Below are 15000 nucleotides of genomic sequence, written 5' to 3'. Positions count from 1 at the left end.
AGGGCAAAGGAGAGAGAGACCGAAAGAGAAGAATTTGATATTTTAAGAGTTAAGAGAAATGTTTTTTTTGTCCTCCAGTGGGACTGGTGCTGTTTGTTATTTGAGCTCAGACAGGGTTTTATTACATCTTTTATTTACTCCTCTGACTGGTCTGCTTCAGACAATAGATGATGCGTGTTGTGTTTGTCTAGAGCTTAGATCTGAGGACACGCCCTAACGTCTCTCCCAAAGACTGACTGATAGTCACTTTGGCATTGCTGAATGTGTCCCAGAAGAGGCAGCATGAAACCAAGACTTAAAACAGATCAATAATGTACTTTGCGCTACCGAACATCTGCAAACCCTCCTCTGTCTCACTGTTTCATACGGTGTGGTTTCCTCTCTTTGGGAACGTCAGGCAGTGTGTGATTGGTGGCTGGATTGATTTGGAGCTCTTTCCTTGATCGCAGTAGACCCAAATGACGCGGAGCAGTGATCGATAACTGACAGGCAATATGAATAGCGAAAAGCCGTGCCTAATGTGGAAGAAAGGAGGTCATTGACCTGTATATGTACTGTATATGGCAGGCCAGTGGGAAAGGGCAAGTCATGTACATGCACTGACTATCTTGATTGAGCAGGTCATATAGATGTCCTGTTTGAAGAGTCATGATCGATTTAAACAGGGCCTGGTAGGAGTATATATCTATCTGCTAGTCCATTTCTTTATTCCTCTCACTACTGTTGTAGCATCTCCCTGTGGCTTTATTGGATTGGCCACTGCGACAAAGCACCCTCTCCTTCTCTCTTTCTGTTTCTCGGTCTCTCTCTCTCTGTCTCTCTCTCTCTGTCTGTGCCTCTCTCTCTCTGTGCCTCTATCCCGGTGTCTCTTTCTCTCTGTCTGTCTCTCTCTCTCTCTCACTCTGTTTCTCTGTCTCTCTCTCTGTCCCTCTGTCTCTCTCTTTCTGTCTTTGTCTTTGTTGCTGTCTCTCTCTCTCTCTGTCTGCCTCTCTCTCTCTCTCTCTCTGTCTCTCTCTGTCCCTCTCTCTGTCCCTCTCTCTCTTTGTCTCTGTCGCTGTCTTTCTCTCTGTCTCTCTCTCTCCCTCTCTGCCTCCCTCTCTCCCTCTCTGTCTCCCTCTCTCCCTCTCTGCCTCCCTCTCTCTCCCTCTGTCTCCCTCTCTCCTTCTCTGTCTCTCTCTCTCCCTCTCTCTCTCTCTCTCTCTCTCTCTCTCCCTCTCTGTCTCCCTCTCTGTCTCCCTCTCTCTCCCTCTCTGTCTCCCTCTCTCTCCCTCTCTGTTTCTCTCTCTCTCCCTTTCTGTCTCCCCTCTCCATGTTTCTGTTTCTCCCCTCTTTGTTTCTCTCTCTCTCCCTCTGTCTCCCTCTCTTTCCCTCTCCCTCTCTCCCTCTCTGTCTCCCTCTCTCTCACTCTGTCTCCCTCTCTCCTTCTCTGTCTCTCTCTGTCTCCCTCTCTGTCTCCCTCTCTCCCCCTCTCTGTCTCCCTCTCTCCCCCTCTCTCTCCCCCTCTCTCTCCCTCTCTGTCTCCCTCTCTCTCCCTCTCTGTCTCCCTCTCTCTCCCTCTCTGTCTCCCTCGCTCTCCCTCTCTGTCTCCCTCTCTCTCCCTCTCTGTCTCCCTCTCTCCCTCTCTGTCTCCCTCGCTCTCCCTCTCTCTCCCTCTCTGTCTCCCTCTCTCTCTCTGTCTCCCTCTCTCCCTCTCTGTCTCCCTCTCTCTCCCTCTCTGTCTCCCTCTCTCTCCCTCTCTCTCCCTCTCTGTCTCCCTCTCTCTCCATCTCTCTCCCTCTCTCTCCCTCTCTCTCCCTCTCTGTCTCCCTCTCTCTCCCTCTCTCTCTCTCTCTCCCTCTCTCCCTCTCTGTCTCCCTCTCTCTCCCTCTCTCCCTCTCTCCCTCTCTGTCTCCCTCGCTCTCCCTCTCTCTCCCTCTCTGTCTCCCTGTCTCCCTCTCTGTCTCCCTCTCTCTCCCTCTCTGTCTCCCTCTCTCTCCCTCTGTCTCTCTCTCTCTCCCTCTGTCTCCCTCTCTTTCCCTCTCCCTCTCTCTCTCCCTCTCTGTCTCCCTCTCTCCCTCTCTCCCTCTCTCCCTCTCTGTCTCCCTCTCTCCCTCTCTCTCTCCCTCTCTCTCCCTCTCTCTCCCTCTCTCTCTCCCTCTCTGTCTCCCTCTCTCTCCCTCTCTGTCTCCCTCTGTCTCCCTCTCTCTCCTCTCTCTCCCTCTCTGTCTCCCTCTCTGTCTCCCTCTCTGTCTCCCTCTCTCTCCCTCTCTCCCTCTCTCCCTCTCTCCCTCTCTGTCTCCCTCTCTCTCCCTCTCTCCCTCTCTCCCTCTCTGTCTCCCTCGCTCTCCCTCTCTGTCTCCCTCTCTTTCCCTCTCTGTCTCACTCTCTCTCCCTCTCTCTCTCTCTCTCCCTCTCTGTCTCCCTCTCTCTCCCTCGCTCTCCCTCTCTCTCCCTCTCTGTCTCCCTCTCTCTCTCCCTCTCTGTCTCCCTCTCTGTCTCCCTCTCTCCTCCCTCTCCCTCTCTCCCCTCTCTGTCTCCCTCTCTGTCTTCCTCTTTCTCCCTCTCTCTCTCCCTCTCTCTCCCTCTCTCTCCCTCTCTGTCTCCCTCTCTCTCCCTCTCTCTCCCTCTCTGTCTCCCTATCTCTCTCTCCCTCTCTGTCTCCCTCTCTCTCCCTCTCTCTCCCTCTCTCTCCCTCTCTCCCTCTCTGTCTCCCTCTCTCTCCCTCTCTGTCCCCCTCTCTGTCTCCCTCCCTCTCTGTCTCCCTCTCTCCCTCTCTGTCTCCCTCTCTCCCTCTCTGTCTCCCTCTCTCCCTCTCTGTCTCACCTCTCTCTCCCTCTCTCTCCCTCTCTCTCTCCCTCTCTGTCTCCCTCTCTCTCCCTCTCTGTCTCCCTCTCTGTCTCCCTCTCTGTCTCCCTCTCTGTCTCCCTCTCTCTCCCTCTCTGTCTCCCTCTCTGTCTCCCTCTCTGTCTCCCTCTCTCTCTCCCTCTCTCTCTCCCTCTCTGTCTCCCTCTCTCCCTCTCTGTCTCCCTCTCTCCCTCTCTGTCTCCCTCTCTCTCCCTCTCTGTCTCCCTCTCTCCCTCTCTGTCTCCCTCTCTCTCTCCCTCTGTCTCCCTCTCTCTCTCCCACTCTCCCTCTCTCCCTCTCTGTCTCCCTCTCTGTCTCCCTCTCTGTCTCCCTCTCTGTCTCCCTCTCTGTCTCCCTCTCTCTCCCTCTCTCCCTCTCCATCTCCCTCTCTCCCTCTCCGTCTCCCTCTCTGTCTCCCTCTCTGTCTCCCTCTCTGTCTCTCTCTCTGTCTCCCTCTCTCTCCCCCTCTGTCTCCATCTCTCCCTCTCTGTCTCCCTCTCTCTCTCCCTCTCTCCCTCTCTGTCTCCCTCTCTCCCTCTCTGTCTCCCTCTCTGTCTCTGTCTCCCTCTCTGTCTCCCTCTCTGTCTCCCTCTCTCTCCCTCTCTGTCTCCCTCTCTGTCTCCCTCTCTCTCCCTCTCTGTTTCTCTCTCTCTCCCTTTCTGTCTCCCCTCTCCCTGTTTCTGTTTCTCCCCTCTTTGTTTCTCTCTCTCTCCCTCTCTGTCTCCCTCTCTTTCCCTCTCCCTCTCTCCCTCTCTGTCTCTCTGTCTCCCTCTCTGCCTCCCTCTCTCCCTCTGTTTCCCTCTCTCTCCCTCTCTGTCTCCCTCTCTCCCTCTGTCTCCCTCTCTCTCTCTCTGTCTCCCTCTCTGTCTCCCTCTCTCCCCATCTGTCTCCCTCTCTCTCCCTCTCTGTCTCCCTCTCTCTCCCTCTCTGTCTCCCTCTCTCTCCCTCTCTGTCTCCCTCGCTCTCCCTCTCTGTCTCCCTCTCTCTCCCTCTCTGTCTCCCTCTCTCCCTCTCTGTCTCCCTCGCTCTCCCTCTCTCTCCCTCTCTGTCTCCCTCTCTCTCTCTGTCTCCCTCTCTGTCTCCCTCTCTCTCTCTGTCTCCCTCTCTCTCCCTCTCTGTCTCCCTCTCTGTCTCCCTCTCTGTCTCCCTCTCTGTCTCCCTCTCTCTCCCCCTCTGTCTCCCTCTGTCTCCCTCTCTCTCCCTCTCTCTCCCTCTCTCTCCCTCTCTCCCTCTCTGTCTCCCTCGCACTCCCTCGCTCTCCCTCTCTCTCCCTCTCTGTCTCCCTCTCTCTCTCCCTCTCTGTCTCCCTCTCTCCCTCTCTGTCTCCCTCTCTATCCCTCTCTCTCTCCCTTTCTGTCTCCCTCTCTCCCTCTCTGTCTCCCTCTCTCTCCCTCTCTGTCTCCCTCTCTCTCCCTCTCTGTCTCCCTCTCTCCCTCTCTGTCTCCCTCTCTCTCTCCCTCTCTCCCTCTCTGTCTCCCTCTCTCCCTCTCTGTCTCCCTCTCTCTCTCCCTCTCCCTCTCTCTCTCCCTCTCTCTCTCTCCCTCCCCCTCTCTCTCTCTGTCTCCCTCTCTCCCTCTCTGTCTCCCTCTCTGTCTCCCTCTCTCCCTCTCTGTCTCCCTCTCTCCCTCTCTGTCTCCCTCTCTCCCTCTCTGTCTCCCTCTCTCTCCCTCTCTCCCTCTCCGTCTCCCTCTCTCCCTCTCCGTCTCCCTCTCTCCTCTCCGTCTCCCTCTCTCCCTCTCTATCTCCCTCTCTCCCTCTCTGTCTCCCTCTCTCCCTCTCTGTCTCCCTCTCTCTCCCTCCCTGTCTCCCTCTCTGTCTCCCTCTCTGTCTCCCTCTCTGTCTCCCTCTCTGTCTCCCTCTCTGTCTCCCTCTCTGTCTCCCTCTCTCCCTCTGTCTCCCTCTCTCTCTCTCTGTCTCCCTCTCTGTCTCCCTCTCTCCCCCTCTGTCTCCCTCTCTCTCCCTCTCTGTCTCCCTCTCTCTCCCTCTCTGTCTCCCTCTCTCTCCCTCTCTGTCTCCCTCGCTCTCCCTCTCTGTCTCCCTCTCTCTCCCTCTCTGTCTCCCTCTCTCCCTCTCTGTCTCCCTCGCTCTCCTCTCTCTCCCTCTCTGTCTCCCTGTCTCTCTCTCTGTCTCCCTCTCTGTCTCCCTCTCTCTCTCTCTGTCTCCCTCTCTCTCCCTCTCTGTCTCCCTCTCTGTCTCCCTCTCTGTCTCCCTCTCTCTCCCCCTCTGTCTCCCTCTGTCTCCCTCTCTCTCCCTCTCTCTCCCTCTCTGTCTCCCTCTCTCTCCCTCTCTCCCTCTCTGTCTCCCTCGCTCTCTCTCGCTCTCCCTCTCTCTCCCTCTCTGTCTCCCTCTCTCTCTCCCTCTCTGTCTCCCTCTCTCCCTCTCTGTCTCCCTCTCTATCCCTCTCTCTCTCCCTTTCTGTCTCCCTCTCTCCCTCTCTGTCTCCCTCTCTCTCCCTCTCTGTCTCCCTCTCCTCCCTCTCTGTCTCCCTCTCTCCCCTCTCTGTCTCCCTCTCTCTCTCTCCCTCTCTCCTCTCTGTCTCCCTCTCCCCTCTCTGTCTCCCTCTCTCTCTCTCCCTCTCCCTCCTCTCCCTCTCTCCTCCCTCCCCTCTCTCTCTGTCTCCCTCTCTCCCTCTCTGTCTCCCTCTCTGTCTCCCTCTCTCTCCCTCTCTGTCTCCCTCTCTCCCTCTCTGTCTCCCTCTCTCCCTCTCTGTCTCCCTCTCTCTCCCTCTCTCCCTCTCCGTCTCCCTCTCTCCCTCTCCGTCTCCCTCTCTCCCTCTCCGTCTCCCTCTCTCCCTCTCTATCTCCCTCTCTCCCTCTCTGTCTCCCTCTCTCCCTCTCTGTCTCCCTCTCTCTCCCTCCCTGTCTCCCTCTCTGTCTCCCTCTCTGTCTCCCTCTCTGTCTCCCTCTCTGTCTCCCTCTCTGTCTCCCTCTCTGTCTCCCTCTGTCTCCCTCTCTCCCTCTCTGTCTCCCTCTCTGTCTCCCTCTCTCTCCCTCCCTGTCTCCCTCTCTGTCTCCCTCTCTGTCTCCCTCTCTCCATCTCTGTCTCCCTCTCTCTCTCCCTCTCTCCCTCTCTCTCCCCGTCTCCCTCTCTCTCCCTCTCTCTCTCCCTCTCTGTCTCCCTCTCTGTCTCCCTCTCTCTCCCTCTCTCTGTCTCCCTCTCCCTCTCTGTCTCCCTCTCTCTCTCCTCACTCCCTCTCTGTCTCCCTCTCTCCCTCTCTGACTCCCTCTCTCCCTCTCTGTCTCCCTCTCTGTCTCCCTCTCTGTCTCCCTGTCCCCCTCTCTGTCTCCCTCTCTCCCTCTCTGTCTCCCTCTCTGTCTCCCTCTCTCCCTCTCTGTCTCCCTCTCTGTCTCCCTCTCTCCCTCTCTGTCTCCCTCTCTGTCTTCCTCTCTGTCTCCCTCTCTGTCTTCCTCTCCGTCTCCCTCTCTCCCTCTCTGTCTCCCTCTCTCTCCCTCTCTGTCTCCCTCTCTCCCTCTCTGTCTCCCTCTCTCTCCCTCTCTCCCTCTCTGTCTGCCTCTCTCCCTCTCTGTCTCCCTCTCTGTCTCCCTCTCTCTCCCTCTCTGTCTCCCTCTCTCCCTCTCTGTCTCCCTCTCCCTCTGTCTCCCTCTCTCTCTGTCTCTCTGTCTCCCTCTCTCCCTCTCTCTCTCCCTCTCTGTCTCCCTCTCTCTCCCTCTCTGTCTCCCTCTCTCTCCCTATCTGTCTCCCTATCTCCCTCTCTGTCTCCCTCTCTCTCCCTCTCTCCCTCTCTGTCTCCCTCTCTCCCTCTCTGTCTCCCTCTCTCCCTCTCTGTCTCCCTCTCTGTCTCCCTCTCTCCATCTCTGTCTCCCTCTCTGTCTCTCTGTCTCCTTCTCTGTCTCCCTCTCCCTCTCTGTCTCCCTCTCTCCCTCTCTCCCTCTCTGTCTCCCTCTCTCTCCCTCTCTGTCTCCCTCTCTCTCCCTCTCTGTCTCCCTCTCTCTCCCTCTCTGTCTCCCTCTCTCTCCCTCTCTGTCTCCCTCTCCCTCTCTGTCTCTCTGTCTCCTCTCTGTCTCCCTCTCTCTCCCTCTCTGTCTCCCTCTCTCCCTCTCTGTCTCCCTCTCTCTCTCCCTCTCTCTCTCCCTCTCTCCCTCTCTGTCTCCCTCTCTCCCTCTCTGTCTCCCTCTCTCCCTCTCTGTCTCCCTCTCTGTCCCCCTCTCTGTCTCCCTCTCCGTCTCCCTCTCCGTCTCCCTCTCCGTCTCCCTCTCCGTCTCCCTCTCTGTCTCCCCCTCTGTCTCCCTCTCTCTCCCTCTCTGTCTCCCTCTCTCTCCCTCTCCGTCTCCCTCTCCGTCTCCCTCTCTCTCTCCCTCTCTCTCCCTCTCTGTCTCCCTCTCTCTCCCTCTCTCTCCCTCTCTGTCTCCCTATCTCTCTCTCCCTCTCTGTCTCCCTCTCTCTCCCTCTCTCTCCCTCTCTCTCCCTCTCTCCCTCTCTGTCTCCCTCGCTCTCCCTCTCTCTCCCTCGCTCTCCCTCTCTCTCCCTCTCTGTCCCCCTCTCTGTCTCCCTCCCTCTCTGTCTCCCTCTCTCCCTCTCTGTCTCCCTCTCTCCCTCTCTGTCTCCCTCTCTCCCTCTCTGTCTCACCTCTCTCCCCTCTCTCTCTCCCTCTCTGTCTCCCTCTCTCTCCCTCTCTGTCTCCCTCTCTGTCTCCCTCTCTGTCTCCCTCTCTGTCTCCCTCTCTCTCCCTCTCTGTCTCCCTCTGTCTCCCTCTCTGTCTCCCTCTCTCTCCCCTCTCTCTCTCCCCTCTCTGTCTCCCTCTCTCCTTCTCTGTCTCCCTCTCTCCCTCTCTGTCTCCCTCTCTCTCCCTCTGTCTCCCTCTCTCTCCCTCTCTGTCTCCCTCTCTCCCTCTCTGTCTCCCTCTCTCTCCCCTCTGTCTCCCTCTCTCTCTCCCACTCTCCCTCTCTCCCTCTCTGTCTCCCTCTCTGTCTCCCTCTCTGTCTCCCTCTCTGTCTCCCTCTCTGTCTCCCTCTCTGTCTCCCTCTCTCCCTCTCCCTCTCCCTCTCCGTCTCCCTCTCTGTCTCCCTCTCTGTCTCCCTCTCTGTCTCTCTCTCTGTCTCCCTCTCTCTCCCCCTCTGTCTCCATCTCTCCCTCTCTGTCTCCCTCTCTCTCTCCCTCTCTCCCTCTCTGTCTCCCTCTCTCCCTCTCTGTCTCCCTCTCTGTCTCTGTCTCCCTCTCTGTCTCCCTCTCTGTCTCCCTCTCTCTCCCTCTCTGTTTCTCTCTCTCTCCCTTTCTGTCTCCCCTCTCCCTGTTTCTGTTTCTCCCCTCTTTGTTTCTCTCTCTCCCTCTCTGTCTCCCTCTCTTTCCCTCTCCCTCTCTCCCTCTCTGTCTCTCTCTCTCTCCCTCTCTGCCTCCCTCTCTCCCTCTGTTTCCCTCTCTCTCCCTCTCTGTCTCCCTCTCTCCCTCTGTCTCCCTCTCTCTCTCTCTGTCTCCCTCTCTGTCTCCCTCTCTCCCCCTCTGTCTCCCTCTCTCTCCCTCTCTGTCTCCCTCTCTCCCTCTGTCTCCCTCTCTCTCCCTCTCTGTCTCCCTCTCTGTCTCCCTCTCTGTCTCCCTCTCTCTCTCCCTCTCTCTCTCCCTCTCTCTCTCCCTCTCTGTCTCCCTCTCTCCTTCTCTGTCTCCCTCTCTCCCTCTCTGTCTCCCTCTCTCCCTCTCTGTCTCCCTCTCTCTCCCTCTCTGTCTCCCTCTCTCCCTCTCTGTCTCCCTCTCTCTCTCCCTCTGTCTCCCTCTCTCTCTCCCACTCTCCCTCTCTCCCTCTCTGTCTCCCTCTCTGTCTCCCTCTCTGTCTCCCTCTCTGTCTCCCTCTCTGTCTCCCTCTCTGTCTCCCTCTCTCCCTCTCCCTCTCCCTCTCTGTCTCCCTCTCTGTCTCTCTCTCTGTCTCCCTCTCTCTCCCCCTCTGTCTCCATCTCTCCCTCTCTGTCTCCCTCTCTCTCTCCCTCTCTCCCTCTCTGTCTCCCTCTCTCCCTCTCTGTCTCCCTCTCTGTCTCTGTCTCCCTCTCTGTCTCCCTCTCTGTCTCCCTCTCTCTCCCTCTCTGTCTCCCTCTCTGTCTCCCTCTCTGTCTCCCTCTCTCTCCCTCTCTGTTTCTCTCTCTCTCCCTTTCTGTCTCCCCTCTCCCTGTTTCTGTTTCTCCCCTCTTTGTTTCTCTCTCTCTCCCTCTCTGTCTCCCTCTCTTCCCTCTCCCTCTCTCCCTCTCTGTCTCTCTCTCTCTCCCTCTCTGCCTCCCTCTCTCCCTCTGTCTCCCTCTCTCTCTCTCTGTCTCCCTCTCTGTCTCCCTCTCTCCCCCTCTGTCTCCCTCTCTCTCCCTCTCTGTCTCCCTCTCTCTCCCTCTCTGTCTCCCTCTCTCTCCCTCTCTGTCTCCCTCTCTCCCTCTCTGTCTCCCTCGCTCTCCCTCTCTCTCCCTCTCTGTCTCCCTCTCTCTCTCTGTCTCCCTCTCTGTCTCCCTCTCTCTCTCTGTCTCCCTCTCTCTCCCTCTCTGTCTCCCTCTCTGTCTCCCTCTCTGTCTCCCTCTCTGTCTCCCTCTCTCTCCCTCTCTGTCTCCCTCTCTCCCTCTCTCCCCCTCTGTCTCCCTCTGTCTCCCTCTCTCCCTCTCTCCCCCTCTCTCTCCCTCTCTCCCTCTCTGTCTCCCTCTCTCCCCTCTCTCCCTCTCTGTCTCCCTCGCTCTCCCTCGCTCTCCCTCTCTCTCCCTCTCTGTCTCCCTCTCTCTCTCCCTCTCTGTCTCCCTCTCTCCCTCTCTGTCTCCCTCTCTATCCCTCTCTCTCTCCCTTTCTGTCTCCCTCTCTCCCTCTCTGTCTCCCTCTCTCTCCCTCTCTGTCTCCCTCTCTCTCCCTCTCTGTCTCCCTCTCTCCCTCTCTGTCTCCCTCTCTCTCTCCCTCTCTCCCTCTCTGTCTCCCTCTCTCCCTCTCTGTCTCCCTCTCTCTCTCCCTCTCCCTCTCTCTCTCCCTCTCTCTCTCTCCCTCCCCCTCTCTCTCTGTCTCCCTCTCTCCCTCTCTGTCTCCCTCTCTGTCTCCCTCTCTCCCTCTCTGTCTCCCTCTCTCCCTCTCTGTCTCCCTCTCTCCCTCTCTGTCTCCCTCTCTCTCCCTCTCTCCCTCTCCGTCTCCCTCTCTCCCTCTCCGTCTCCCTCTCTCCCTCTCCGTCTCCCTCTCTCCCTCTCTATCTCCCTCTCTCCCTCTCTGTCTCCCTCTCTCCCTCTCTGTCTCCCTCTCTCTCCCTCCCTGTCTCCCTCTCTGTCTCCCTCTCTGTCTCCCTCTCTGTCTCCCTCTCTGTCTCCCTCTCTGTCTCCCTCTCTGTCTCCCTCTGTCTCCCTCTCTCCCTCTCTGTCTCCCTCTCTGTCTCCCTCTCTCCCTCTCTGTCTCCCTCTCTGTCTCCCTCTCTCCCTCTCTGTCTCCCTCTCTGTCTTCCTCTCTGTCTCCCTCTCTGTCTTCCTCTCCGTCTCCCTCTCTCCCTCTCTGTCTCCCTCTCTCTCTCCCTCTCTGTCTCCCTCTCTCCCTCTCTGTCTCCCTCTCTCTCCCTCTCTCCCTCTCTGTCTGCCTCTCTCCCTCTCTGTCTCCCTCTCTGTCTCCCTCTCTCTCCCTCTCTGTCTCCCTCTCTCCCTCTCTGTCTCCCTCTCCCTCTGTCTCCCTCTCTCTCTGTCTCTCTGTCTCCCTCTCTCCCTCTCTCTCTCCCTCTCTGTCTCCCTCTCTCTCCCTCTCTGTCTCCCTCTCTCTCACTATCTGTCTCCCTATCTCCCTCTCTGTCTCCCTCTCTCTCTCCCTCTCTCCCTCTCTGTCTCCCTCTCTCCCTCTCTGTCTCCCTCTCTCCCTCTCTGTCTCCCTCTCTGTCTCCCTCTCTCCATCTCTGTCTCCCTCTCTGTCTCTCTGTCTCCTTCTCTGTCTCCCTCTCCCTCTCTGTCTCCCTCTCTCCCTCTCTCCCTCTCTGTCTCCCTCTCTCTCCCTCTCTGTCTCCCTCTCTCTCCCTCTCTGTCTCCCTCTCTCCCTCTCTGTCTCTCTGTCTCCCTCTCTGTCTCCCTCTCTCTCCCTCTCTGTCTCCCTCTCTCTCCCTCTCTGTCTCCCTCTCTCTCTCCCTCTCTCTCTCCCTCTCTGTCTCCCTCTCTCCCTCTCTGTCTCCCTCTCTCCCTCTCTGTCTCCCTCTCTGTCCCCCTCTCTGTCTCCCTCTCCGTCTCCCTCTCCGTCTCCCTCTCCGTCTCCCTCTCCGTCTCCCTCTCTGTCTCCCCCTCTGTCTCCCTCTCTCTCCCTCTCTGTCTCCCTCTCTCTCCCTCTCCGTCTCCCTCTCCGTCTCCCTCTCTGTCTCCCTCTCTGTCTCCCTCTCTGTCTCCCTCTCTGTCTCCCTCTCTCCCTCTCTGTCTCCCTCTCTCTCTCCCTCTCTCTCTCCCTCTCTCCCTCTCTGTCTCTCTCCCTCTCTGTCTCCCTCTCTCCCTATCTCCCTCTCTCTCCCTCTCTGTCTCCCTCTCTCCATGCTGCATCTGTTTGTCTAACTCCCAATTACACAGTGGAAAACACTTCACCGATACGTACTAATTCAATTCAGACTAATAGCTAATTTCACCAACATGTTGCTCTTTCATTATGCAGCCATTTTAAGGTAATTACATATCACTGTGTCCTCGCCCCAAAATAGAAATCCGAGATGAACAAATAAAAAGTGGATGTTCTGAACAATAAGCCCTCATCTAATGAGTATTAAACTTCTAACATTTGTGCTTGTGCAGATATAATTAGCGTTGCCGCGGGTTGAATCGGGCTGTTGGTTTTGAAGAGGCGATCCGGTAGTGAAGGGTTTAATCTGGGACTCATATCCCAGTAATATTTTCAATATTTTCAATCCGACTGATCTGTCGCCTGTGACAGAGAGATAATCAGGAGAGCGGATCGGGCTCCCGTCAGTATCGCTCTTTGAGCCTGTTTCTCTACTGACTGTCTGACTTTGATGGTGGGTCGGGCGTCGCGACCACGGATTGACTGGGGAAAATAGAGCTGTTTTCTGCAGTTCGGATGACTAGTGTTTGGAATATCAAACTCTGTTGAACAAGCTGGATTAATAGATTTGTTCCAGACTGTGTGACCTTAGATGTCTTCTTTTCTGTTTTTTTGTCAAGTTGTGTGTGTGTGTGTGTGTGTGTGTGTGTGTGTGTGTGTGTGTGTGTGTGTTTGATGAATACATGACCCTTTACCTTGTGTGTTTTCCCCCCAGGATGACTACTTCAAAAGCTATGGTCCTGCCAAGCCAATCAACCAAGGTAAGGCCGGAGACAATGACGTGTGTGTGTGCGTGTGTGGGTGGGGGGGGGGGGCATACAAGTTTGTGTGTGTGTGTGTGTGTCCGTATGTGTGTGTGCTCCTCATTACCAGTGCGTCCTCTGAGAATAACCCGATGATGGATCGGTGTGGGGGTTGCTATAGGGAAGGATGGTCGCTCTAAACACACTTCATTAATGACACACACACACACACACACGGTTCCAGTAGGCTACCACCCTCTATCTCTTCTGGTAGATTAAGGGGATAAAAAAAGCTCCAATCACACAGTGGAATCTTTATTTTACTCAATTGATCAGCGTTCCTGCGGGAGGCCCAACAGATCAATACAGAGACGGCGAGGGAGGAACAGGGGTGGGGGGGGGGGGGGAGCCAGCCTGACGAAGGCAGCTTGCCTGACGAAACGTTAATGGCTTCAGATAAATCATTTGCTATGGAGCCAGAGTTGAGGGAAGCTACTTTTTCTTTATGAAAAGCTGGAGAGCCACTAAGAGAGAGATGGCAGAGAGAATGAGGAAGATCTAGTGATTCTACGTATTATGGAGAGAGGTGGCAGTTGAAATGGGTCATTAGCCATCTCTTACAGACCATTCATGTCTGGGTGTATAAGTGTGTTAGTAGTAGTGGTAGATTTGTAGTCATTAGTTAAGCCTGATTCTGATCCTAAGCCTTGGCCTCACTGATCCACTGTCACAACAGTCTAGTGGAGGATCAGCAGACATGATAAGACTGATAGGATCACTCCCCTCTGGGATGACAGGAAAAAGAAAGCGCGAAGGAGAGAGGGAGAGAGGGAGAGATGATATTTACGGTTGAAGTCGGAAGTTTACATACACCTTAGCCAAGGGCATTTAAACTCCGTTTTTCACAATTCATGACATTTAATCCTAGTAAAATTCCCTGTCTTAGGTCAGTTAGGATCACCACTTTATTTTAAGAATGTGAAATGTCAGAATAATAGTAGCGAGAATGATTTAGTTCAGCTTTTATTTCTTTCATCACATTCCCAGTGGGTCAGAAGTTTACATACACTCAATTAGTATTTGGTAGCATTGCCTTTAGTATTTTAAAACTTGGCTCAAATGTTTCGGGTAGCCTTCCATAAGCTTCCCACAATAAGTTGGGTGAATTTTGGCCCATTCCTCCTGACAGACCTGGTGCAACTGAGTCAGGTTTGTAGGCCTCCTTGCTCGCACACGCTTTTTTAGTTCTGCTCACAAATGTTCTATGGGATTGACGTCAGGGCTTTGTGATGGCCACTCCAATAGCCTGACTTTGTCCTTAAGCCATTTTGCCACAACTTTGGAAGTATGCTTGGGGTCAATGTTCATTTGGAAGACCCATTTGCGACCAAGCTTTAACTTCCTGATTGATGTTTTGAGATGTTGCTTCAATATATCCACATAATTTACTCACTCATGATGCCATCTATTTTGTGAAGTGCACCAGTCCCTCCTGCAGCAAAGCACCCCCACAATATGATGCTGCCACCCCCGTGCTTTTTGGTTGGATGGTGTTTTTCGGCTTGCAAGCCTCCCCCTTTTTCCTCCAAACATAACGATGGTCATTATGGCCAAACAGTTCCTTTTTTGTTTCATCACACCAGAGGACATTTGTCCAAAAAGTACGATCTTTGTCACCATGTGCAGTTGCAAACCGTATGCCGGCCTTTTTTATGGCGGTTTTGGAGCAGTGGCTTCTTCCTTGCTGAGCGGCCTTTCAGGTTATGTCGATATTGGACTTGTTTTACTCTGGATAAAGATACTTTTGTACCTGTTTCCTCCAGCATCTTCACAAGCTCCTTTGCTGTTGTTCTGGGATTGATTTGCACTTTTCACACCAAAGTACATTCATCTCTAGGACAAAGAACACGTCTCCTTCCTGAGTGGTGTGACGGCTGCGTGGTCCCATGGTGTTTATACTTGCTTACTATTGTTTGTACAGATGAACGTGGTACCTTCAGGCGTTTTGGAAATTGCTCCCAAGGATAAACCAGACTTGTGGAGGTCTACAATTTTTTTCTGAGGTCTTGGCTGGTTTCTTTTGATATTCCCATGATGTCAAGCAAAGAGGCAGTGAGTTTGAAGGTAGGCCTTGAAATACATCCACAGGTACACCTCCAATTGACTCAAATTATGTCAATTAGCCTATCAGAAGCTTCTAAAGCCATGACATCATTTTCTGGAATTTTCCAAGCTGTTTAAAGGCACAGTTATCTTAGTGTGTGTAAACTTCTGACCCACTGGAATTGTGACACAGTGAAATAATCTTGTCTGTAAACAATTGTTGGAAAAATTACTTGTGTCATGCAGAAAGTAGATGTCCTAACCGACTTGCCAAAACTATAGTTTGTTAACAAGAAATGTGTGGAGTGGTTGAAAAACTAGTTTTAATGACTCCAACCTAAGTGTATGTAAACTTCCAACTTCAACTGTAAGAGCTAAGAGAAATGTTTTTTTGTCCTCCCAGTGGGACTGGTGCTGTTTGTTATTTGAGCTCAGACAGAGTTTTATTCCTTCTGTTATTTACTCCTCTGACTGGTCTGCTTCAGACAATAGACGATGCGTGTTGTGTTTGTCTAGAGCTTAGATCTGAGTTCACGCCCTAACGTCTCTCCCAAAGACTGACTGATAGTCACTTTGGTATTGCTGAATGTGTCCCAGAGAGCTCAGAGTACATGCCACGAAAGAGAGAAGTGGATGACGAGAGAGCATTGCACTCTATCCTATGGGGTTCAAGCTTGGGTCAGGGTTGATGTTACTGCAGCCTCTCTCTGGCCCTGCTATAGGACTCTCCTGCTCTACAGAGATGGCCTGTTTTAGACTCTAGGGCACAACACTACTCTCCTTAGCCAAGCTCATTCCATTTGGGATAATGGGAACCCCTTGGGGGGTCAACATGTGCCCCATTCCAATGATGTAGGCCAGG

General features: G+C 54.4%; 1 protein-coding gene across 1 annotated transcript in view; it reads left to right on the top strand.

Annotated features, from left to right (window-relative positions):
• Positions 1-15000, top strand: part of LOC135526283 (testican-1-like) — a 284606-nt gene that overhangs the window by 154640 nt on the left and 114966 nt on the right. The window contains exon 3 of the mRNA XM_064954530.1: positions 12008-12053. Coding sequence (XP_064810602.1) covers positions 12008-12053 — 46 coding nt within the window. The remainder of the gene's footprint in view (positions 1-12007; positions 12054-15000) is intronic.

This window comes from Oncorhynchus masou, chromosome 32, assembly GCF_036934945.1.
Source record: "Oncorhynchus masou masou isolate Uvic2021 chromosome 32, UVic_Omas_1.1, whole genome shotgun sequence".
NCBI lineage: Eukaryota > Metazoa > Chordata > Actinopteri > Salmoniformes > Salmonidae > Oncorhynchus > Oncorhynchus masou.
The sequence above is the reverse complement of the archived record's forward strand: the minus strand, read 5'-3'. Positions and strand labels throughout refer to the sequence as shown.